General features: G+C 36.5%; 1 protein-coding gene across 2 annotated transcripts in view; it reads right to left on the bottom strand.

The window, feature by feature from the left end:
* Positions 1-23,899, bottom strand: part of IPO8 (importin 8) — a 72,269-nt gene that overhangs the window by 35,522 nt on the left and 12,848 nt on the right. For both annotated transcript variants that reach the window (XM_065939863.1, XM_065939872.1), the window contains 9 exons: positions 23,285-23,441; positions 15,090-15,179; positions 13,337-13,431; positions 12,816-12,900; positions 7,959-8,093; positions 7,013-7,112; positions 2,210-2,286; positions 1,806-1,922; positions 1,286-1,375 (listed from right to left, as the gene is read on the bottom strand). In XM_065939863.1, coding sequence (XP_065795935.1) covers positions 1,286-1,375; positions 1,806-1,922; positions 2,210-2,286; positions 7,013-7,112; positions 7,959-8,093; positions 12,816-12,900; positions 13,337-13,431; positions 15,090-15,179; positions 23,285-23,441 — 946 coding nt within the window. The remainder of the gene's footprint in view (positions 1-1,285; positions 1,376-1,805; positions 1,923-2,209; positions 2,287-7,012; positions 7,113-7,958; positions 8,094-12,815; positions 12,901-13,336; positions 13,432-15,089; positions 15,180-23,284; positions 23,442-23,899) is intronic.

Below are 23,899 nucleotides of genomic sequence, written 5' to 3'. Positions count from 1 at the left end.
AAACATATTAGTCTCTGATGCTAACTTCAGGATTCCATACTTCTTATAAGAAAGGCAATTTTATTACTTCTAAATCATCTTTATGCAATATCACTATTCATAAGAAAGGTAAAACAGAGCCAAACTTAAGTGTCTCTAAAAAAAAATCCTGTCAATGCTTTAATAAATATTATGACTCACAACTTATTATTTATATGCAAAAGCACTACAAGATAGTGTTGACATTCATTTACTGGTCTTCATAGCAAATGAATAAAATATTATTTTCCCTTACACTAATCAGTTTAAGAAACTTGACTTTTTCAGTCACCGAAGATAAAAAAAAAATTTAACCTTGTATAAATCACCAAACTTTAAACTATTAGACCACTAAATCATATTATTTTTTTTGAATCTCTATTGCATAAAATACAATTGACAGTAAATAATTTGAATGATTAATGACTTGTAAGAGACATACAATTAACAGTCTGTAAAAATAGTAGCCTACTTATAAAAATACTTGTGCACCCTCTACATTTCTAACCTACATTCACACAAATATTTCTCTAGTGACTATTATCTCTTTCTAAACATTTTTATTTACTGATTGATTTGATTGCTCCAAGTCTTAGTTTCCTGATCAGGGATTGAATCCAGACCCCCGGAATTGGGAGCACAGTCTTAACAACTGGACCACCAGGGAAGTCCCTGTCTTCCATTTATAAAATGCTCTGGTGTGTACAAGGCATTGTTAACATATATTGGTTTTAGCAAGATATTTTGTTGTGTTGATATAGTTACAAAAATAAGCACTAGACTGTTAAAAGTTCTATTTTTATTTCTCCATAAAATATATTGCCTCTATAAATAATATATATCTAGAATACAAATAAATTTACATGGATTATTATTTTCTCCACATTATTAAAGTGTATCTAATTATTATACTGGAAATCATAATAGGAGTTTAGCCAAAATATAATTTTCATGCTGTTTTGGACACTAGAAATTAATCAGCTTATGAATTTACATGGTACCACTGCTGCAGCATCAGCCCTCTCACAGCATGATCTGCATATGCAGCAAGTGAGGCAAGGCAGGGGACAGCTGGAGTTAAAATCTATACATCCCTTTATTTACTAATTTGCTCTTTATTCAGCTTTTATGACTATAAAAGACATTCTCACTGACTTCATTTTGTCCCAGTGTGGTAAAAGATAAATCTGTCCAAAAGTATTTAGTTCAATAATTAACTTACAAATGAAGATTTCGAGACATTATAATGAAATATGGAAAAACCTACTCTGGCACGGAGGTATCCCAGGTTAGACAACAGTAATGGAAACACGTGATTCTGCAACAATAACTCCATTTGGTCCTTGAATAAACTCTTCTGTTAGGAAACAGAAATTGAGTTTAACTTATTAATGTCTTTCTCACATGTAAAAATCACTTCCTAATAAAGCATGTTTATGATTTACACTTAATATATTTCTATTTAAATTTTGAAAAATTATTGACCTACATATTGTATGTTTTAAAACAAGAGAGACATAGTCTTTAGATAGAAACTCAGTATCGACTGATCTGTCTAGAAACAACACTAAAGTTATTTTGTATCATCTTTTTTATATAACAACAGTTTCATACTGAAAAAGTAAATAAAAAGTCATTCTAAATTTAAGAAACAAAAATGACAGAAAGAAAAATAGTCAACTCAATTATGCAGAGTCAGCAGTTTTAAATTATCCATAATTTTCATATTATCTCATTTGCCTATGCTTCACAGTGTTATTAAGTAAATTAAATTTTAGTAGCTTAACCTTCAGTAAAATATCAGCTAAGGAACCAATCACATGCAGGGCTCCATCTTTCTTCCTAGGATCAAAGTTCGGGTCTGTTAGGATTTGATAACAGAATGCCATCATTTTTGGCAACACCTAAAGAAATAGAAGAATCCACTTTAGTCTACATGAGCTTCCACTGCTTTACTATCATATTAAAAATGATGTACAAATTATCAAAAATAAAGACATTTTACTGTGTTCTATCAAGCAACTACAATTAAGAAAAAATATTCCTTTTCCCTTATGAGGACACAAAAATTTTTTTAAGTTACTGATTATAACTACTAACATAATTTTTCAATTACAAGGGGCATTCATTAGAATGTCAAATCAACACAGGTCACCTTTCAGTTTTGTATTTAAAAAGAATAACTACATACCTCTTTTCTTTTCTTTGCAGCAGTATATAAGAGAGTCTGGGCTGCTGTGGTAGGAGAAGCATAATCTTCGAAAATATCTAAGATTTTAGATTTTAAAAGTTTAAACCATGTGAGCAAAAATACAACTACTTATTATAGAGTTTAAACCTGACTGACCACTATTTCAAAACCAAGAAATAAAACAGTCCATATATAACACTGGTTATAAGCTAAGAACATATCATGACTGCTCTCATACACAACAATATTTATCAAACTCTATAGGTTGTCCTTTTAAATAATCATATTAAAACAAACAATACAGTTCCACTGAGGATAGGAAAAATGCTTTTCCTCTATCAGAAAACAATAAAAATTTATTTACTGCTTACTGTGTGCCAGGCACTGTTCTAAGCTCTGGGGATACAAATATCAAAAAAGGTTCTCATGTTGCTTACACAGTAAGAGAAAGAAACAAACTAATTATACACAAATGCACCAAGACAGTAGAGCTGAAAACACTGCATGTCAGAGAGGTTAAGTCATTTGTCCACAATTACACAGTAAACGTCTGGGCCAGTATTCACATCCAGACAGTCTTAACATCAAGGCCCGAGCTCCTTCAGTCTGGTTTTTTTTTTTTAATATTTACTTATTTCTTTGGCTGTGCTGGGTCTCAGCTGTGGCACGTGGGATTTTTGATCTGTGTTGGGGCATGTGGGATCTTCTAATTATGGCATGTAGGATCTAGTTTTCTGACCAGGGATCAAACCCGGGCCCCCTGCATTGGGAGCATGGAGTCTTAGCCACTGGACCGGCAGATAAGTCCCTCTCCTTCAGTTTTTACCAAATCTATAAACACCATTATTAATATCAGTCAATATACTTAGCAGTATTTTGTTCATATAAATAACTGCACATGACAAAAATATAAAAAGGAGACTAGTAATTGTTCTCCCCAATAGCTTTCTAAAAGTAAAATACACACAATAGCCACTGCATTCTAGACCACAGAAGGAAACTATTAATGAAAAAAAGACACTTAACCTAGTCTTGAGTTATCCATACTCTCTTTTAATCAATAAAATGTAACACACAGAGCTCTTAACTATTATAGTTTCCAAAACCTGAGGTACTTTCTTATTTAGTATGAAGAATAAGTAAAATAATAGTAGTTTTCTGAAAGCTAAACAAATACACTGCACTTATAAAAATTCACAAGTATAGAAAAGCCAAACACTAAAAAGAATGCCTTAAAGAAGACAGAAGAAAGATTGGCAGATAATTCTGTGCTATTTAAAGCACTGTGCATGTGCCAAGTCACTTCAGTTGTGTCCGACTACGAAATCCTACGGGCAGTAGCCCCCCAGGCTCCTCTGTCCAAGGATTCACCAGGCAGGAATACCGGAGTGGGTTGCCATGCCCTCCTTTAGAGGAAAACCGGCACAGGGATCGAACCCATGTCTCTTAACTCTCCTGCATCAGCAGGTAGGTTCTTTACCACCAGCGCCACCTGGGAAGCCCATTAAGGCATTAGGAAGGGGAATTAATAAAGCCTACAATATGTATCATGACTTTCAAAAGGAAATGAGAGAATGGAAGGACAAACCAGTGGCAAATACTTCTGTATTTACTTTTCTCATACTTTTGCTTTTCCTGTACTTTGTCTCCAAGGGCACTTCCTCACTTACTGAATCAAATAGTACTAAACATAAAGCACTGGGGAAACAACACTGAAAACAATCTGGCATCTATACTAGTAGGCTTAACTCAGGTAACCAGAAATACATGTCCCAAGGACAGGAAAGCACTGTGGTCACGGCTCCTTCAGCATGCCTTAGGTAATGCTAATCTTATCATTATTTATTTCAACATTTCACTGAACGCAAACTAGTGCCAAGAACTTGCAAAGTAGTGTAGGGCTGTAGAAGGGATAGAGAATGCAAAATAAAGCAAGTAAGACAGACCACCAGACAGTCAATACTGAAATCAGATGGGCTGATTCTTTGCAATCAAAGATGGAGAAGCTCTATATAGTCAGCAAAAACAAGACCAGGAGCTAACTGTGATTCAGATCATGAACTCCTTATTGCCAAATTCCAAACTTAAACTGAAGAAAATAGGGAAAACTGCTAGACCATTCAGGTATGACCTAAATCAAATCCTTACGATTATACAATGGAAGTAACAAATAGACTGAAGGGATTAGATCTGATAGACAGAGTGCCTGAAGAACTATGGACAGAGGTTCATGACATTGTACAGGAAGCAGTGATCAAGAACATTCTCAAGAAAAAGAAATACAAGAGGCAAAATGGTTGTCTAAGGAGGCCTTACAAATAGCTGTGAAAAGAAGAAAGCTAAAGGCAAAGGAGAAAAGGAAAGATATATCCATTTGAATGCAGAGTTCCAAAGAATAGCAAGGAGAGATAAGAAAGCCTTCCTCAGTGATCAATGCAAAGAAATAGAGGAAAACAATAGAATGGGAAAGACTAGAAATCTCTTCAAGAAAACTAGAGGTACCAAGGGAATATTTCATGCAAAGACGGGCATAATAAAGCACAGAAATGGTACGGACCTAACAGAAGCAGAAGACGTGGCAAGAAACACAGAAAAACTATACAAAAAAGATCTTCATGACCCAGATCAACATGATGGTGTGATCACTCACCTAGAGCCAGACATCCTGGAATATGAAGTCAAATGGGCCTTAGGAAGCATCACTACAAAGCGAGTGGAGGTGATGGAATTCCAGCTGAACTATTTCAAATCCTGAAAGATGCTGCTGTGAAAGGGCTGCACTCAATATGTCAGCAAATCTGGAAAACTCAGCAGTGGCCACAGGACTGGAAAAGGTCAATTTTCATTCCAATCCCAAAGAAAGGCAATGTCAAAGAATGTTCAAACTACTGCACAATTGCACTTATTCACATGTTAGCAAAGTAATGCTCAAAATTCTCCACATGAGGCTTCAGCAGTACGTGAACTGAGAACTTCCAGATGGTCAAGTTGGATTTAGAAAAGGCAGAGGAATCAGACATCAAATTGCCAAAAACTGCTGGATCATTGAAAACACAAGAGAATTCCAGAAAAACATTTACTTCTGCTTTATTGATTAGGCCAAAATCTTTACCTATGTATCACAACAAACTGTGGAAAATTCTTCAAGAGATGGGAATACCAGACCACCTTACCTGCCTCCTGAGAAATATGTATGCAGGTAGAAGCAACAGTTAGAAACAGACATGGAGTAACAGACTGGTTCCAAACTGGGAAAGGAGTACGTTCAGACTATATATTGTCAACCTGCTTATTTAACTTATAGTCAAGAGTGTATCATGCAAAATGCCAGGCTGGATGAAGCACAAGCTGGAATCAAGATTGCCGGGAGAAATAACCTCAGATATGCAGATGGCACCACCCTTGTGCAGAAAGGGAAGAAGAACTAAAGAGCCTCTTGATGAAAGTGAAAGAGGAGAGTGAAAAAGTTGGCTTAAAACTCAACTTACAGAAAACTAAGATCATGGCATCCGGTCCCATCACTTCATGGAAAATAGAGGGGGAAACAATGGAAACAGCACCAGACTTTATTTTCTTGGGCTCCAAAATCACTTCTGATGGTGACTGTAGCCATGAAATTAAAAGGTGCTTGCTCCTTGAAAGAAACGTTAGGACGAATCTAGACAGCATATCAAAAAGCAGAGACATTACTTTGCCAACAATGGTCCATATAGTCAAAGCCATGGTTTTTTCCAGCAGTCATGTAAGGATGTGAGAGTTGGACCATAAGAAAGCTGAGCACTGAAGAATTGATGCTTTTGAACTGTGGTGTTGGAGAAGACTCTTGAGAGTCCCTTGAACTGCAAGGAGATCAAACCAGTTAATCCCAGAGGAAATCAGTCCTGAGTGTTCATTGGAAGGACTGATGCTGAAGCTGAAATTGCAATATTCTGGTCACTTGATGCAAAGAACTGACTCTCTGGAAAAGACCCTGATCCTAGGGAAGATTGAAGGCAGGAGGAGAAGGGGACGACAGAGGATGAGATGGCTGGACGGCATCACCAACTCACTGGACATGCGTTTGAGCAAGCTCTGGGAGTTGGTAATGGATAGGGAAGACTGGCATGCTGCAGTCCATGCGGTCACAAAGAGTCGGACACAACTGAGAGGCTGAACTGGACTGAACTGAAGATAGTCCCTGCTGTCAGATAGCTTCTTCACTGTGGGAGAAACAGAGGGACAGAAATAACATCTTCCTATACTAACTGCCTGAGTATCCATGAAGTGATTAATTCATACTGGGAATAAAGGGGAATGAACTCAGGCAACCTACAGAGTTCAGCAGGTTCCAGGAAGATGCAAGGCTAAAACAACCCACAGAGAATAGGGCCACACACTGGTGTCAACATAAGTAATTTCATTCCCCTGAGGAATATTTAGTCCCTACGATAAGGACACAAACTATATTGGGGCATTCCTAAAATATGCAGAAATGCAAAGAATCTCGCAGACCAAGAACAAACCCAAATGAGTAGCCCAAAAGGCACAGAAAGGAATGGACTCTACAGATCAGCATCACAAGAGAAAGAGTTGTATAGAGATGGTACTGCTTCAGCATCCTTGAGAGGGTTAGATGAATAAAGTAGCTTCTCATCTCAAGACCACTGGCTCAACAGAACATCAAACTTTCACGAGTTTTGGAGTTTATCATGCAAAGCAGAACTTCGGGTATTTCACAAAGTAGTAAATCTACTTAAAAGTATAAGTTTAGTTATACTACTTCATATAACCAGGAACTGATTGGAATAAAATCATCTTAATTACCAAATTTCATCCTTATATACTCATATGGATCTTCCTGCCACAGTTCTTCATCCTCATCTTTATAGCACATCACAGAAAAAATCACATCTTCAGAGATATTCTAAGAAAAAAAACAAACCAATAAATGGATATAGAGTATTCACATTTGGGGAATATGAATAATGAAAGGCTTTAGTAAGTTAGTTTTCCAAACTGTCATATTAATGTTTCTAACAGATCTTTAAGATCCGTAATAACACTAAACAAAATCTATCCTAGACACCAAAGATAAAGTAAAAGAATTTGCTTTACTTTTCATCTACCACCTTAGGAGATTACAGAATTAAAGAATGCATACTTTGAGAGGAAAAAATTTAGTTCCTAACATCTTCAAATTATCCAGTTATCTGTATGTAAATATTACTTTATCAATGGTACTAATTTTTCATTGATTTGTTCCTTAATAACAATGCTGAATTCTACCTTTAAGTAAAATTGATACAAACAGAAAACTTTAACTTTTGCTGTAGAATTTAACAACCTAAAAAGAGAAATAAAAACCTACAAAAGAAAATGGTCATGTATCAGGCTGCATTTCCTACAAAAGAACACACTACCTTAATTACAGCCCTGGCGACTGTTTTCAAAATGCTATTATACAAAATGCCTCAATTGTTCCTAGCAACTTGCAGGTAAGGAGGGTAGAAAAATACTATCTGACATATCAGAGGAAAAACAGAGGCTAAATGAGATTCCAACCAAGATCAACTCCTTTAACTTGAAGGCCTCATTCTTCTCAAATAGTTAAACTTCTAAACTCTTTATATGAAATATAAGATACTCTTCTGAAATTATTAATGAAAACAAAAATATGTTAAATATAAAATATTGGATTAGTTAATACTGACCTTGTCTAGAAAACTTTTAACCACAGGATAATTTCGGAGACCTGTTCACTGACACTAACCTGTATGTGTGGCTTCATCTGCTTCCAGGTCACAGAATGAACAATTCCTTGGTTGAGATAGTTGAAGGCTTGCTGAAGAACACGGGGCGCTACATACTCTTTCTGCCTATACTGGTCTAAAATTTTTAGTAGTACCTACAGGAAAACAGGAAGAGAAAACATAGGAAAACAAAAGTTAACAGGAGGGGCATTTTAGGCATGACATAAAATCAAGCCAGAGGTTACAGAGATAAAAAAGAACTAACAGATTTTTAGAGAAATAAATATTTTGTGAGAAAGCACATGAGCTTAGATAGGTCCTTGTTATACTGAACTGAAAGGTATCTCACTGTGATTTTCTGCCATTTACCCAACTTCTAACTTGTGGAAGTATTCAAATAAGTCTATATTCTATTCCACATACTAGCTCTTCAAATAAATTAAAACTACTGTGAAATAATAAACGTGACTAAATGAACACTGAAAACACTATATCCATTTAGAGAGAGACACCATAAGCAGATTTTTAACATTTGATAAAAGGTGCATTTCAACTGGAAGAGAAACAAGGTCATTCAAAAAAAAACAGTACTGGGATACTTGACTAGGTAGCTCCTAAAAAATTAATGTAGCTCCCTAACTAAACTTCACACCAAAATAAATTCCAGATGCGGAAAATATTTCAACAGCAACCAAAAAATGAAACCATAGAATAACTAAAAGAGTGTGGAAATTTTTTATTTTATAATCTCAGATCATGGAAAGTCTTTGTAGAAGTAACACAAAACTGAGTTTTTAAGTATTTTTTTTTAAAAAAAGACTGTTTCTAAGGAAGGAACCATGACCAAAGCCACTGCGATGATCCATGCTGGAGGCTGCACCGCCACACAGCCAAGTATTCCGGTTCCTGATCTGCAGTCCTTCACCACAGCAAGCTTATCTCTGAACTGTGGCATAAGTTAAAAAGTGTTCTTTTAAAACACGTGCAAAATTTATAAATTCAGAACATGAATTCAGTTCAAGTCACATAAAGTTCAGGTTTATAAAATTTGTCAGAAGTCCTATCACCAAGAAACTCTTTCTGGAATTCAGGCTAAAAAGGGATGCTACTGAACACAGCTCTTCTTAATACTGCTGTGGTTCACATGAAGTGCAGGTGGTAGCAGATGAGACAATAGTAACAGAAGGAACAGCTTTTGCTTTAAAAACAAAAAAAAACTTTAAAAAATATCAGAATATATACCTTAAATAACCAAGGTTCAGTTTATGGCATGGATGCAGTTCAGTTTAGTTGTTCAATCATGAGCACCATATTGTGAAGGGCTTCCATGGCATGGATGCAACAGCATGAAATTCAAATGTGTGTGTATTTACACATGTTTATGTGACACTGGAAAACCTCTACTGAACACACTATAAGAAGGCATCAATTTTAGGATGCTTACTGGGGCTTTAATAGCAGTGGAAAGAGAGAGAGCTGACCAGCTCCCTGATTATCCTGGTATCCAAAATGAAGTGTATATTTCAGTTCAGTTCAGTCACCCAGTCGTGTCTGACTCCTTGCGATCCCATGGACTACAGCACGCCAGGCTTCCCTATCCATCATCAACTCCCGGAGTTTGCTCAAACTCATGTCCATAGAGTTGGTGATGCCATCCAACCATCTCATCCTCTGTCGTCCCCTTCTTCTCCCACCTTTAATCTTTCCCAGCACTAGAGTCTTTTCCAAGAAGTCAGTTATTCCCATCAGGTGGCCAAAGTATTGGAGTTTCAGCTTCAGCATCAGTCCTTCCAATGAATACTCAGGACTGATTTCCTTTAGGACTGACTGGTTTGATCTCCTTGCAGTCCAAAGGACTCTCAAGAGTCTTCAACACCACAGTTCAAAAGCATCAATTCTTCAGTGCTCAGCTTTCTTATGGTCCAACTCTCACATCCTTACATGACTACTGGAAAAACCATGGCTTTGACTATATGGACCATTGTTGGCAAAGTAATGTCTCTGCTTTTCGATATGTTCTCTTGGTTTATCATAGCTTTTCTTCCAAGGAGCAAGCGCCTTTTAATTTCATGGCTGCAGTCACCATCTGCAGTGATTTTGGAGCCCAAGAAAATAAAGTCTGGCACTGTTTCCATTTTTTCCCACTCTATTTGCCATGAAGTGATGGGACCAGATGCCATGATCTTCATTTTTTGACCTTTGAGTTTTAAGCCAGCTTTTTCACTCTTCTCTTTCACTTTCATCAAGAGACTCTTTAGTTCTTCTTAACTTTCTGCCATAAGGGTGGTGTCATCTGTGTATCTAAGATTATTGATATTTCTCCCAGCAATCTTGTTTCCAGCTTGTGCTTCATCCTGCCTGTCATGTCACATGATGTATTCTATGTATAAGTTAAATAAGCGGTTGACAACATACAGCCTTGACATACTCCTCTCCCAACTGGGAACCAGTCCATTGTTCCATGTCCGGTTCTAACTGTTGCTTCTTTACCTGCATACAGGTTTCTCAGGGGGCAGGTACGGTGGTCTGGTATTCCCATCTCTTGAAGAGTTTTCCAGTTTGTTATGATCCACACAGTCAAAGACTGGCGTAGTCAACAAAGCAGAAGTAGATGTTTTTCTGGAACTCTCTTGCTTTTAACATGATCCAACGGATGCTGGCAATTTGATCTCTGGTTCCTCTGTTTTTTCTAAATCCAGTTTGAACATCTGGAAGTTCTCGGTTCACGTACTGCTAAAGCCTCACTTGGAGAATTTTGAGTATTACTTTGCTAGCATGCAAAATGAGTGCAGTTGTCCAGTAGTTTGAACACTTTTTGACACTGCCTTTCTTTGGGACTGGAATGAAAACTGACCTGTTCCAGTCCTGTGACCACTGCTGCGTTTTCCAAATTTGCTGACATTTTGAGTGCAGCACTTTAACAGCATCATCTTTTAGGATTTGAAATACAAACTGTCTAATGGGCCTTAAGGCAGAAAGTGAAGAAGCACTAAAGAGCCTCCTGAGGAGGGTGAAGGAGAAGAGTGAAAAATCTGGCTTAAAACTCAAAATTCAAAAAACTAAGATCATGATATGCAGTCCCATCACTTCATGAAACAGATGGGGAAACAATGAAAACAGTGACAGACTGTATTTTCTTGGGCTCCAAAATCACTGCAGATGGTGACTGCAGCAAGGACTTCCCAGGTGGCTCAAGTGGTAAAGAACCCACTTGCCAATGCAGGAGACATAAAAGATGCGGGTTCAATCCCTGGATTTGGAAGATCGCCTGGATTTGGAAGATCGCCTGGAGCAGGGCATGGCAACTCACTCCAGTTTTCTTGCCTGGAGAATCCCTTGGACAGAGGAGCCTGGTGGGTTATGGCCCATAGCATCACAAACAGTCGGACATAACTAAAGCAACTTAGCACGCACGCACACTCCTTGGAAGAAAAGCTATGACAAACCTAGACAGCATATTGAAAAGCATAGACATTGCTTTGCCAACAAAGATCCCATCTAGTCAAAGCTATGGTTTTTCCAGTAGTCATGTAAGGATGTGAGGGTTGGACCATAAAGAAAGCTGAGCACTGAAGAACTGATGCTTTTAAACTGTGTTGTCAGATAAGACTCTCGAGAGTCCCTTGGACAGCAAAGAGATCAAACTAGTCAATCCCAGAGGAAATTAGTCCTAAATACTCATTGGAAGGACTGATGCTGAAGCTGAAACTCCAATACTTTGGCCACCTGATGTGAAGAACTGACTCAATGGAAAAGATCCTGATGCTGGGGAAGATTGAAGGCGGGAGGAGAAGGGGATGATAGAGGATGAGATGGTTGAATGGCATCAATGACTCAATGGACATGGAGTTTGAACAAGCTCTAGGAGTTAGTGATAGACAGGGAGGCCTGGCATGCTCCAGACCATGGGGTCACAAAGAGTCAGACACAACTGAGGTACTGAACTGAACTTAATGGGCCAATAAAATAATTTGTGAGGAAATTATAGCCATAGCTTTCCTCAAACACTGAAAGGTAATTTTTAGAAATGATAATCCATAAAAGGAATTACTCCATCTAAGATGTCAGGTTTTAAGTATTTAACTTTCTATCACTGACAATAAAGACTAATATGCAGAGACTGATAAAAATCTAGAAACACTTTATCATTAAAGCCTTTTACTATGTCTGATTAATCTGTTTCCTTAATACAGCCCTGATATAGCCAATGCTCAATCATTATTAAATTTCATGTGTTGAAATAGAAACAAAAATTTCATAATTCAAATGGTAATACAGATAATCCAGTCTTCATGTCCATCTACCCTTTGTAGTTTGTAAACATTAACATCAACTTGGATTATTTCTTAAGAGTTCCTAATTTTCACTGTATAGAAAAGTTCCCAAACTTCCACAAAAATGTGTAAGCTCTCAGCTGAAAGTCAACTTCTGAGTTCAACTCCTCTTGAAATAGATCAATTCCTATTACCTAAATCTTCTGATATAAAAACTTAAAACAAAGATGTGCAGGATTCAAGAAATAGAGGGTAGACACTGATATGAGGTCAGAAAGTTACCTGCAGAACATGGTCTAACACTGGTGACTGCCGCACAAGCATCAGTCAGCACACGTGAAAGGCCGAGCCCAGCGTCACGGCGCGGAATTCTTTGTTGTTTGTTTGTTTGTTTGTTTGTGAGGGAAACTTGCAGTAGCTACCCTAGTACACTTGGTTCTAAAACTGACTGCATTGCATTAGATTCCCAGAGCTGCCATTTCATCCTTAAAAATAGGTAATGTATTAATTAATATTTTATAAACTACTTTTAAATGATAAAAGCGACTTTAACTACTTTCAGTAGTAACCATACTTTTATTTTAAAAATGTTAAGTTTATTACCTGCTGAATTCCCACTGCATAGGTTTTCAGAAAGAATTCAGAAAATTCAAAGTATTCTTTTGTGACATTTCCTGGGCTTCCATATCTTAAAACACAAAGAGAAAATGTTTAAATATTGAGAATTTTGTAAACAAAACATGCTCATTAGTTTAAATACTTTTCGATAGATACATTCTACTGGGGCAGAAAACTAACACTCCCTTTTATTCACCAGCACTGAAGTAAAATTATAACAAGCAACACTTCGACTCCAGGTCATACTTAAAATTTCAGACAGAAATATCATATCTCCAATCCTTTTTGACAGAGACTAGAAAGACCCAGGGAAGACCATTCACCTCATTATGATATCAAAGCCAATGATCACAGTGAAGTCTGCTTTAAAACAAGCGCAGGATAACTTTTTGCCCTCTAAAGAAAAATAATCAAATACCATACAGCATCAAGGGGACCTATTCAATTTTATTATATCCAATACTGAGATACTAACCACAGATGGTAAATCTAATAACCAGAATTACCGTTCAAAGAGACGAGCTACAATGTGTAGTGCCCACTTCTTACATTTCCACCAGACTAGTTCTGGTCTATCATCCTCATCAATCTGCAGAGTCTCCTAGGAGGACAAAACACCCAGATAAAATTCCTACAATGAAAGGGTTTGTGTGACTAACAAAGGCAGAATAAATGTTGATATAAATTAAGCAATATTAAATGTGAATTCAGATTGCCATACAAATACAAGTTCTTACTTTACAGATTGCTAGGTAGGAATTAAACAAGCAAAACTTCAACTAACTAGTGTTATTGTTCACATTTATCTATCTTTAAAAGGCCCAAAAAAGTAGAAAATAAAATAGAAAACGTCACATCCCTCAAGCAAACTCTAGGATACCAGAAAAGTTCTATATCTTGATCTGGGAGACAGTAACACAAGTGTCAGTCTGTCAAAATTCACTGAACTGTTCATTAATTTCCGTGCATTAACGTGTATAAACTAAACCTCAACATAATTTGTCCCAAGAAATAGACAAAGGAAGGAATATTGAGACATCTGGAGACAACATCTGGAGACAAGCTCAAAATTTTAAATATTTTATAATTTTTATAATTTTATATTTTTAAAATATTTTATATTTTAATGTAATGTTTAATATTATATATTTAATATAATCTTATATATAATTTTTTCAGTTAATATATTTTAATTTAGCTAATCTGATTATTTGAGTTAATTTGATATATGAAATATAGTATCACATTTATTGCAGATAAAAATGAGACACCATCTTTCACCTATCAAACTGGCAAACTTAGTATTTAACAAAACAGTATCAGTCACTGCTTATTAAAGTATAAGCCACTCTGGAAATATCTGTCAAAGTAGAAAATTAAGCCATTACTTTCTACTAACTTTTAACAGAATATAATCTATAAAAATACTAAATCACTATGCCAAACACCTGAAACTAATATAACATTGTGAATCAACTCTACTTCAATTAATTAATTTACTAATTAGCTAAAGATCTGTCAAAGCCTTAACACAGCAAGGAGGTTATCCAAACAAAATAACCATGTATGTGCATAGAAACCTAACTATATCCTTATAGTTAAACCTATAACAAGCTAAAAATCTAGCCAATGAAGCATTAAGCAAAAATGTACCATACAAAAAAATTCAAAATCATACAAAACATTTCTACAAAATTTTAAGTGAAAATTAATATCAAAACAGTACCCACTCCAGTATTCTTGCCTGGGAAATCCCATGGACAGAGAAGCCTGGTGGGCTACAGTCCATGGGGTCGCAAGAGTCAGACAGAACTGAGCACACATGCATGCACACAACTATCTATATATACTATTTTTACAAATAAAATATAATTGTTCCTCCTGACAGATCCCATTAATGCTTCTTTTCCTGTATACCTTTTTTAATCACTTTTTAATAAGATTTTGTCAGTATACCCTTTTTAATCACTTCTTCCTATAAAGTATTTTCTGTAGGAAAAAATATGTTGTATATGAATGCAGAGAAAAAAAGAGGAATGATTATCAAGTTTTAAAAATGGCTATCTATTTTTAGTAGGATTAAACAGTTATTTTATTAATTTTGTTTATCTGAATTTTCTATAGCTAAGTATGTATCATAAATTATTTTTATTATAGTAATTTTTTTTTTCCGAATAGTAGGCTGGGATAATAGTCTACCACAAACAACCCAAATCCAACTTTTCCCAATTCTTCTTAGAAACAGAAGCCCTTTCTTACAGGAGGAACAGTCCTGTCAATAATAGTTCGGAAGATCTCCATCCACGCTGTCATGGTTTGGTTATTCACCAGTTGAAGAGGCAGCGCATACTGAAAACAAAGGACAACAATATCAGACAATAATTCCTCCCCTCTAAAAAATCAGCAACTTATCTACATAGAAAGGTTGAAATACATGGAACAGCTAACACCTGAACATGAAAACAGTAATTTCAGATGATTCAACCTAAAATTTAACTTAAAACAGCTCTACGTGTGTAAGTTAAATTTTTTAAATCTAGAAAACATACATGCCATAAATTATTTCTCTGAGTTCCTCCTTTTTTTCAGCCATGCTGTGCACCATCCAGGATTTTAGTTCCCCAACTAGGGATCAAACCCATGCCCCCTGCATTGGGAGCATGGAGTGTTAACCACTGGACCTCCAACGAAGTCCCTGGTATATTTTAAAGTAAAAAATAATAAAAATAATACAGAAAGAGGTCATTTATTCAGCATGAGACTCTAGATAAGTGATTTTTTTAACATTTACCACTTTGGGTGTCAAATTTCATCTTTCCAGCTTTATTGAAATAGAATCGCTACATAAGTCTAAGGTACACAACATGATTATTTGATACACATATATATTGTTAAATTACTTTTATAACAATGTTAGTCAATACTTCCATTACCTCATATAATTATCTTTTTATTTTTGAAATGTAGTTCATTTAAAATATTATATTATTTTCAGGTATACAAGTAACTTCACTATTGTTATAGACTATATTCCATTTAAAGTTATTACAAAATAATGGCTATATTTCCATGTGCTGTACAGTACATCCTTGTTACTCATTTATTTTATACATAGTAGTTAATATCTCTTAATCCCATATGCATCTTGACCCTCCTCACTTCCCTCTCCTGTTAATCACTAGTTTATTCTCTGTATCTATGTATCTGTTTCTGTTTTGTTACATACACTTGTTTAATTTATTTTTTAGATTCCACACATAAGTGATAACAATATTTGTCTTTCTTTGCCTGACATTTCGCTAAGTGTAAAACACTCTAGGTCCATCCATACATTGTTGCATTGGCAGAATTTCATTCTTTTTATGCCTGAGTAATATTCCATTGTATGTATATGCATGTGCATAAACATACAATATCTTCATTCATTCATCTATTGATGGACACTTAAGCTGCTTCAGTATTCTTGCCTTGAGAATCCCATGAACAGTATGAAATGGCAAAATGATAGGATACCGAAAGAGGAACTCCCCAAGTCGGAAGGTGCCCAATATGCTACTGGAGATCAGTGGATAAAAACTCCAGAAAGAATGAAGGGATGGAGCCAAAGCAAAAACAATACCCAGTTGTGGATGTGACTGGTGATAGAAGCAAGGTCTAATGCCGTAAAGAGCAATACTGCATAGGAACCTGGAATGTTAGGTCCATGAATCAAGGCAAATTGGAAGTGGTCAAACAGGAGATGGAAAGAGTAAACACTGACATTCTAGGAATCAGCGAACTAAAATGGACTGGAATGGGTGAATTTAACTCAAATGACCATTGTATCTACTACTGTGGGCAGGAATCCCTTAGAAGAAATGGAGTAGCCATCATGGTCAACAAAAGAGTCCAAAATGCAGTACTTGGATGCAATCTCAAAAACGACAGAATGACCTCTGTTCATTTTCAAGGCAAACCATTCAATATCACAGTAATCCAAGCCTAAGCCCCAACCAGCAACGCTGAAGAAGCTGAAGTTGAATGGTTCTATGAAGACCTACAAGACTTTTTAGAACTAACACCCAAAAAAGATATCCTTTTCATTATAGGGGACTGGAATGCAAAAGTAGGAAGTCAAGAAACACCTGGAGACACAGGCAAATTTGGCCTTGGAGTACAGAATGAAGCAGGGCAAAGGTTCATAGAGTTTTACCAAGAGAATGCACTGGTGATAGCAAACACCCCCTTCCAACAACACACGAGAAGACTCTACACATGGACATCACCAGATGGTTGACACAGAAATCAGATTGATTATATTCTTTGCAGCCAAAGATGGAGAAGCTCTATACAGTGAGCAAAAACAAGACTGGGAGCTGACTGTGGCTCAGATCATGAACTCCTTATTGCCAAATTCAGACTTAAATTGAAGAAAGTAGGGAAAACCACTAGGCCATTCAGGTATGACCTAAATCAAATCCCTCATGACTCTACAGTGGAAGTGAGAAATAGATTTAAGGGACTAGAACTGATAGACAGAGTGCTTGATGGACGGAGGTATGTGACATTGTACAGGAGACAGGGATCAAGGCCATCCCCATGGAAAAGAAATGCAAAAAAGCAAAATGGCTGTCTGAAGAGGCCTTACAAGTAGCTGTGAAAAGAAGTGAAAAGAAAAGGAGAAAAGGAAAGATACACCCATTTGAATGCAGAGTTCCAAAGAATAGCAAGGAGAGATAAAAAAGCCGTCCTCAGCGATCAATGCAAAGAAATGGAGGAAAACAACAGAAAGGAAAAGATTAGAGATCTCTTCAAGAAAATTAGAGATATCAAGGGAACATTTCATGCAAAGATGGGCTCAATAAAGGACAGAAATGGACTGGATCTAACAGAAGCAGAAGATATTAAGAAGAGATGGCAAGAAAACACAGAAGAACTGTACAAAAAAAATCTTCACAACCCAGATAATCACGATGGTGAGATCACTCACCTAGAGCCAGACATCCTGGAATGTGAAGTTAAGTGGTCCTTAGGAAGCATCACTACAAACAAAGCTAGTGGAGGTGATGGAATTCCAGCTGAGCCATTGCAAATCCTGAAAGATGCTGATGTGAAAGTGCTGCAGTCAATATGCCAGCAAATTTGGAAAACTCAGCAGTGATCACAGGACTGGAAAAGGTCAGTTTTTATTCCAATCCCAAAGAAAGGCAATCCCAAAGAATGTTCAAACTACCACACAATTGCACTCTCTCACACGCTAGTAAAGTAATGCTCAAAATTCTCCAAGCCAGGCTTCAGCAATACATGAACTGTGAACTTCCAGATGTTCAAGCTGGTTTTAGAAAAGGCAGAGGAACCAGAGATCAAATTGCCAACATCTGCTGGATCATCAAAAAAGCAAGAGAATTCCAGAAAAACATCTATTTCTGCTTTATTGACTATGCCAAAGCCTTTGACTGTTCGGATCACAATAAACTGTGGAAAATTCTGAAAGAGATGGGAATATCAGACCACCTGACCTGCCTCTTGAGAAACCTATATGCAGGTCAGGAAGCAGCAGCTAGAACTGGACATGAAACGACAACTAGTTCCAAAGAGAAAAAGGAGTACGTCAAGGCTGTATATTGCCAGCCTACTTATTTAACTTATATGCAGAGTACATCATGAGACATGCTGGGCTGGAAGAAGCACAAATTGGAATCAAGATTGCCAGGAGAAATATCAATAATCTCAGATATGCAGATGATATCACCCATATAGCAGAAAGTGAAGAGGAACTAAAAAGCCTCTTGATGGAAGTGAAGTAGGAGAGTGAAAAGTTGGCTTAAAGCTCAACATTCAGAAAACTAAGATCATGGCATCTGGTCCCATCACCTCATGGGAAGTAGATAAGGAAACAGTGGAAACAGTGTCAAACTTTATTTTGGGGGGATCCAATATGCTGTAAATGGTGATTGCAGCCATGAAACTAAAAGACGCTTACTCCTTGGAAGCAAAGTTATGACCAACCTAGATAGCATATTAAAAAGCAGAGACAATACTTTGCCAACAAAGGTCCATTGAGTCAAGGCTATGGTTTTTCCAGTGGTCGTGTATGGATGTGAGAGTTGGACTGTGAAGAAAGCTGAGCGCCAAAGAATTGATGCTTTTGAGCTGTGGTGTTGGAGAAGACTCTTGAGAGTCCCTTGGACTGCAAGGAGATCCAAACAGTCCATCCTAAAGGAGATCAGTCCTGAGTATTCATTGGAAGGACTGATGCTGCAGCTGAAACTACAATACTTTGGCCACCTCATTCGAAGAGTTGACTCATTGGAAAAGACCCTGATGCTGGGAGGGATTGGGGGCAGGAGGAGAAGGGGACGACAGAGGATGAGATGGCTGGATGGCATCACCGACTCCATGGGCATGAGTTTGAGTAAACTCCAGGAGTTGGTGATGGACAGGGAGGCCTGGCGTGCTGTGATTCATGGGGTCGCAAAGTGTTGGACACGACTGAGCGACTGAACTGAACTGAACTAAGTTACTTCCATAATATGGCTATTGTGAAAAATACTGTTACAAACACTGAGGTGTATATATCTTTTGAATCAGTGTTTTCACTTTTTCCAGACATATACCTAGCAGTAGAATTGCTGACCATATGGTAGTCCTATTTTTAGTTTTTTGAGGAAATGCCATATAGTTTTTCATAATGGCTGTACCAATGTACATTCCCATTAACAGTGTATGAAGATTCCCCTTTCTCCACATCCTTGTCAACATTTGTTATTTGAAGATTTTTTCATGATAGGTATTCTGACTGGGTATGAGGTGGTAGCTCATTATGGCTTTGGTTTACATTTCTCTGGTGATAAGCAACGTTGAGCATCTTTTCAAGTGCTTGTTGGCTATCTATATGTCTTCTTTGGATAAATGTCTATTCAAGTCTTCTGCCCATTTTTTAATTGGGTTTTTTGTTATTGTTATTGAGCTATATGAGCTGTTTATATATTTTGGATATTAACCCCTTATTGCTAATATCATTTGCAAATATCTTCTCCCATTTAGTAGGCTGTCTTTTTGTCAATGGTATCCTCTGTTGTGCAAAAGCTTTTAAGCTTAATTAGGTCCCATTTGTTTTTGTTTTTATTTCCTTGTCTTAAGAAATAAATTTTTAAAAAAATATTGCTGATTTATGTCAAAATGTGCTACATGTTTCTCTACTAGGAGTTTTATGGTTTCCAGGTCTTACATTGAGGTCTTTAATCCATTTTGACTTTACTTTTGTATATGATATGAGGAAATGTCCTCATTCATTTACATATGACTGTCCAGTTTTCCCAGCACCACTTACTGAAGGGACTGTCTTTTCTTCACCATATATTCTTGCTTCCTTTGTCATGGATTAAATGACTATATGTGCATGTGTTTACTTCTGAGTTCTCTGTTCTGTTCCATTGATCTATAAGCTTGTTTTTGTGCCAGTATGATACTGTTTTGATTATTGTATATTTGTAGTGTAGTCTGAGGAGAAGGCAATGGCAACCCACTCCAGTACTCTTGCCTGGAAAATCCCATGGATGGAGGAGCCTGGTAGGCTGCAGTCCATGGGGTCACTAAGAGTTGGACATGACTAGTGACTTCCCTTTCACTTTTCACTTTCATGCATTGGAAAATGAAATGGCAACCCACTCCAGTGTTCTTGCCTGAAGAATCCCAGGGATGGCGGAGCCTGGTGGGCTGCCGTGTATGGGGTCGCACAGAGACTGAAGCAACTTAGCAGCAGCAGCAGCAGTATAGTCTGAAGTCAGGGAGCATGATATCTCCAAGTTTGTTCTTTTTTCTCAAGGTTGCTTTAGCAATTCAGGGTCTTTGGTAAATTATCTGTTCTACTTCTGTGAAAAATGTCATCAATATTTTGATAGAGGTTTCAGTAAATCTACAGATTGCTTTGGATAGTATGGACATTTTAACAATATTAATTATTCCAATCCAAGAACTCAAAATATCTTTCCATTTCTTTGTACTGTTTTCAAACTCCTTCATCAATGTTTATAGCTTTCAGAATATAGGTCTTTTATATCCTTGGATAAGCTTACTCCAAGGCATTTTATTATTTCTGATGCAGTTGTAAATAGGGATGTTTCCTTAATTTCTCCTCCCATAATTATCTTTTTGTGATGCAAACTCATTTTAATGACTTTAATGAAAATCTTTCCTTCAAGAAACACTTTTTTCAATTAATTTTGTCTACACTGTGGCATGACATCTCAGTCCACTACACTATATTACAGTGTACAACTCCCCTCCCTACTATACCTTGAGCTACAGGAGATGAGGCTTAGCATCTCTGCATTCATGCATTCCAAAACCTGCTACATGCTAAGGATATAATAGTAAGTAAAGCTTACATTCTAATTGAGGGGGGAAAAATATTTAAACAAGAAATTACAATATGATGTGATAAACAAGCATTATAGTGTTGATAAGAGCACCCATTAGGACCATGTAATGCAGCCTACTAACAGAAGAGACAACTTCTGTGGAAGAAGTGATATGCAAGCTGAGCCATGGAGAAGGAGTACAAATGAACCAGGGCAGAAAGGGGAAGGAGGGTGCTCCAGGTTACACGGTGCCTTAAAGGCTCAGCAGTGACAAGCGGACATGACCTGCTCATGAAGCTAAAAGAATTTCCACATGGCTGGAGTGTAAAGAACAAAGCTAAAGCTAAATATAGTATAAGATAGTATAAGATGAGGTGAAATAGTATAAGATAGTATAGCATAAGATGAGGTGAGAGATGAGAGGCTTTACAGGCCATGTGACGAAATTAACACTTTATTCTAAATGCAGTGGGCAGTCAATTGGTTTTAAGAAGGAGCAAAGAGGAGGAGCAGGCTCAGGGTTGGGGGAACGATAGTAATGAGTTCACTTCTGGACAAATGAGTTCTGAAATATGTATGAAATATTCAAGAGCCCTGTACACAATAAATATTTAATAAATGCTTAGACAAAATCAATTTCATTATATCATACTTTTTATAACATAAATTTTTCTGCCTTTTCCCTTATAGACAATCACTCTTTACTTACATAAATACTGGAACTATGCCACTTAAAGCCTTCTAAATGTTTGCTTCCAGGATTCCTCACTGAAGAATATTACTATATCAGCACATAATAAATTACTGAAATGGTTTAAAATGATGAGGGTTTTTTCCCCCAGATTTTTTAGTTCTTTAACACATACATGTAAGAAAAAAAAATTAGATTTTTGCTCTCTTAGCAAACCAAGTAGAAGTAGAGACTTTAAGAAAACTATTTCATCATCCTGTGTCTTACAGTTCCTGGCTATGCTTCTCCCAGTGAGAAAGGGAAGCCTGGCTCTGAATAAATGGGATATTACTATGTCTAATGGCAAGACATCTCACTGAATAAAAAATGTTTGCCCCAAAGTGATTCTCCTGAGAAAGATTTCTGAACAGAAAAACAAAAACAAAAGCATCATACATCTTCCTACTTTATTACTTTTAAAAAAAGGAAAAAAAGGTGAAGGAATATGTTTTCTTGGTATTCTAGTTTCTTCTCTTTTCTCAGAGGTGCGTCCTTTCCCGTTCCCACTGCCCCAAAAAAGGCAAAGTTGAAAAAAACATAAAAATCCTCCCTGGACTGTCTCTATTAAAAGTTTAAAAGGTGAGGCTAAAAATATAAATCTTATTAAAGTGAAATATTCTAGAACAATATAAAAGTACTTCAGTCAGATAGAAGCCAAGAACAAAACCAAACTATCCTGACTCTCTAACTTGATGAAACTACCCTCTTGCCATGACTAAGTTAACAAGAAAGCAAGAAATAAAGCTTTAATCCATTCATCACTCAAATAGTTTAAACTGACAGCAATTATTCTTTCTCCACCCAGATCTAAATATCTTACCCAAGCCTTTCGAGGATTAAATTTTAAATATTTTTATATTTAAAACATTCTATATTAATGTTCATTATAGCTTTCAAATAAGAAAAGAGAAATTTTTAAATGAAGGTAAATGAGTCACTCAGTCTCATTTGTTAGCTTTAAATTGGGTGAAATGCAAACAAACTACCATCAATATTATTTCTCAATTAAAAAAAAACTCTCTTCTTTTCCTTTCTCTTCTCCTATAATCATAACTAATCTACAGGCAGAATGCTATGGACAGATTAGTCAAATCATCAGGTTTTAGGACAGTTAACTACCTTGTTTCTTCCATACTCAGACTTCAGACACTGGGGTGAAAGACATATGGCCACTGAATCTCAGCTCTGCCACTCAGATAACCTTGGACAATTAAGTTGACCTAAGTCTGTTCTCTCCTAAGGATTTTTTTTAAAGAAATACATGTGAGAATATATAATATGTAATTTTTAACAATAAACAATAACTGACACTTACTGAGCACTTTCGATGTGCCAGGCAGAAATACATGGCATCAAATTTGTCTTCTGCTATAGAAACTTACCTGCACAAGTGCATAAAAGATTTTCAGAATCTGTTTCTGTATTAATACAGAATAGTGTGAGGAATCAGGAAGGAGCTGCATGATTTGTTGCTGAATACGAGGCAGAAATATTTGCATTGCTGCTATAAGAGGTTCTCTTTCCTCTGCTTTCTTATATCTACATAAGCAAAGACAAAACAAGAAAACAATAATTTCTCCCCCCACAAAAGAGCTATAAACAATGAATGAAAAACAGTATTTCTAAACTATATAAAACTAAAACAATAACTTTCTAAACACTGTATTACATTTCACTTTGGATTGTTAGAATGAACCTGAGGGAAACTCTCAAAGAGCACACCCCTGTTTCAGGCAGAATACCTAAAATCTTTTTAGGAAGAGTTGGACTAATTCAAAATAATCAAAAACAGCTTTGCGACTTTCCTAAATCAATTTTTCTAGTACTTAGATTAATTTTCATCATACCACAATTCTTGCTACAAAATACAGGCTGATATGCCAGCTTAAATAGATATTCCTATTATATAACAAATAATGTGGTGGAAAAAACAGTTGTCTATACCCTATATTGACAAGTTAAAATAGTTTACAAATTTATGTGCTCTTAGATCACTA

The sequence above is a fragment of the Muntiacus reevesi genome, chromosome 1, assembly GCF_963930625.1.
Source record: "Muntiacus reevesi chromosome 1, mMunRee1.1, whole genome shotgun sequence".
In the NCBI taxonomy this organism is placed as follows: domain Eukaryota; kingdom Metazoa; phylum Chordata; class Mammalia; order Artiodactyla; family Cervidae; genus Muntiacus; species Muntiacus reevesi.
This window is presented reverse-complemented; position numbering and strand designations above follow the sequence as displayed.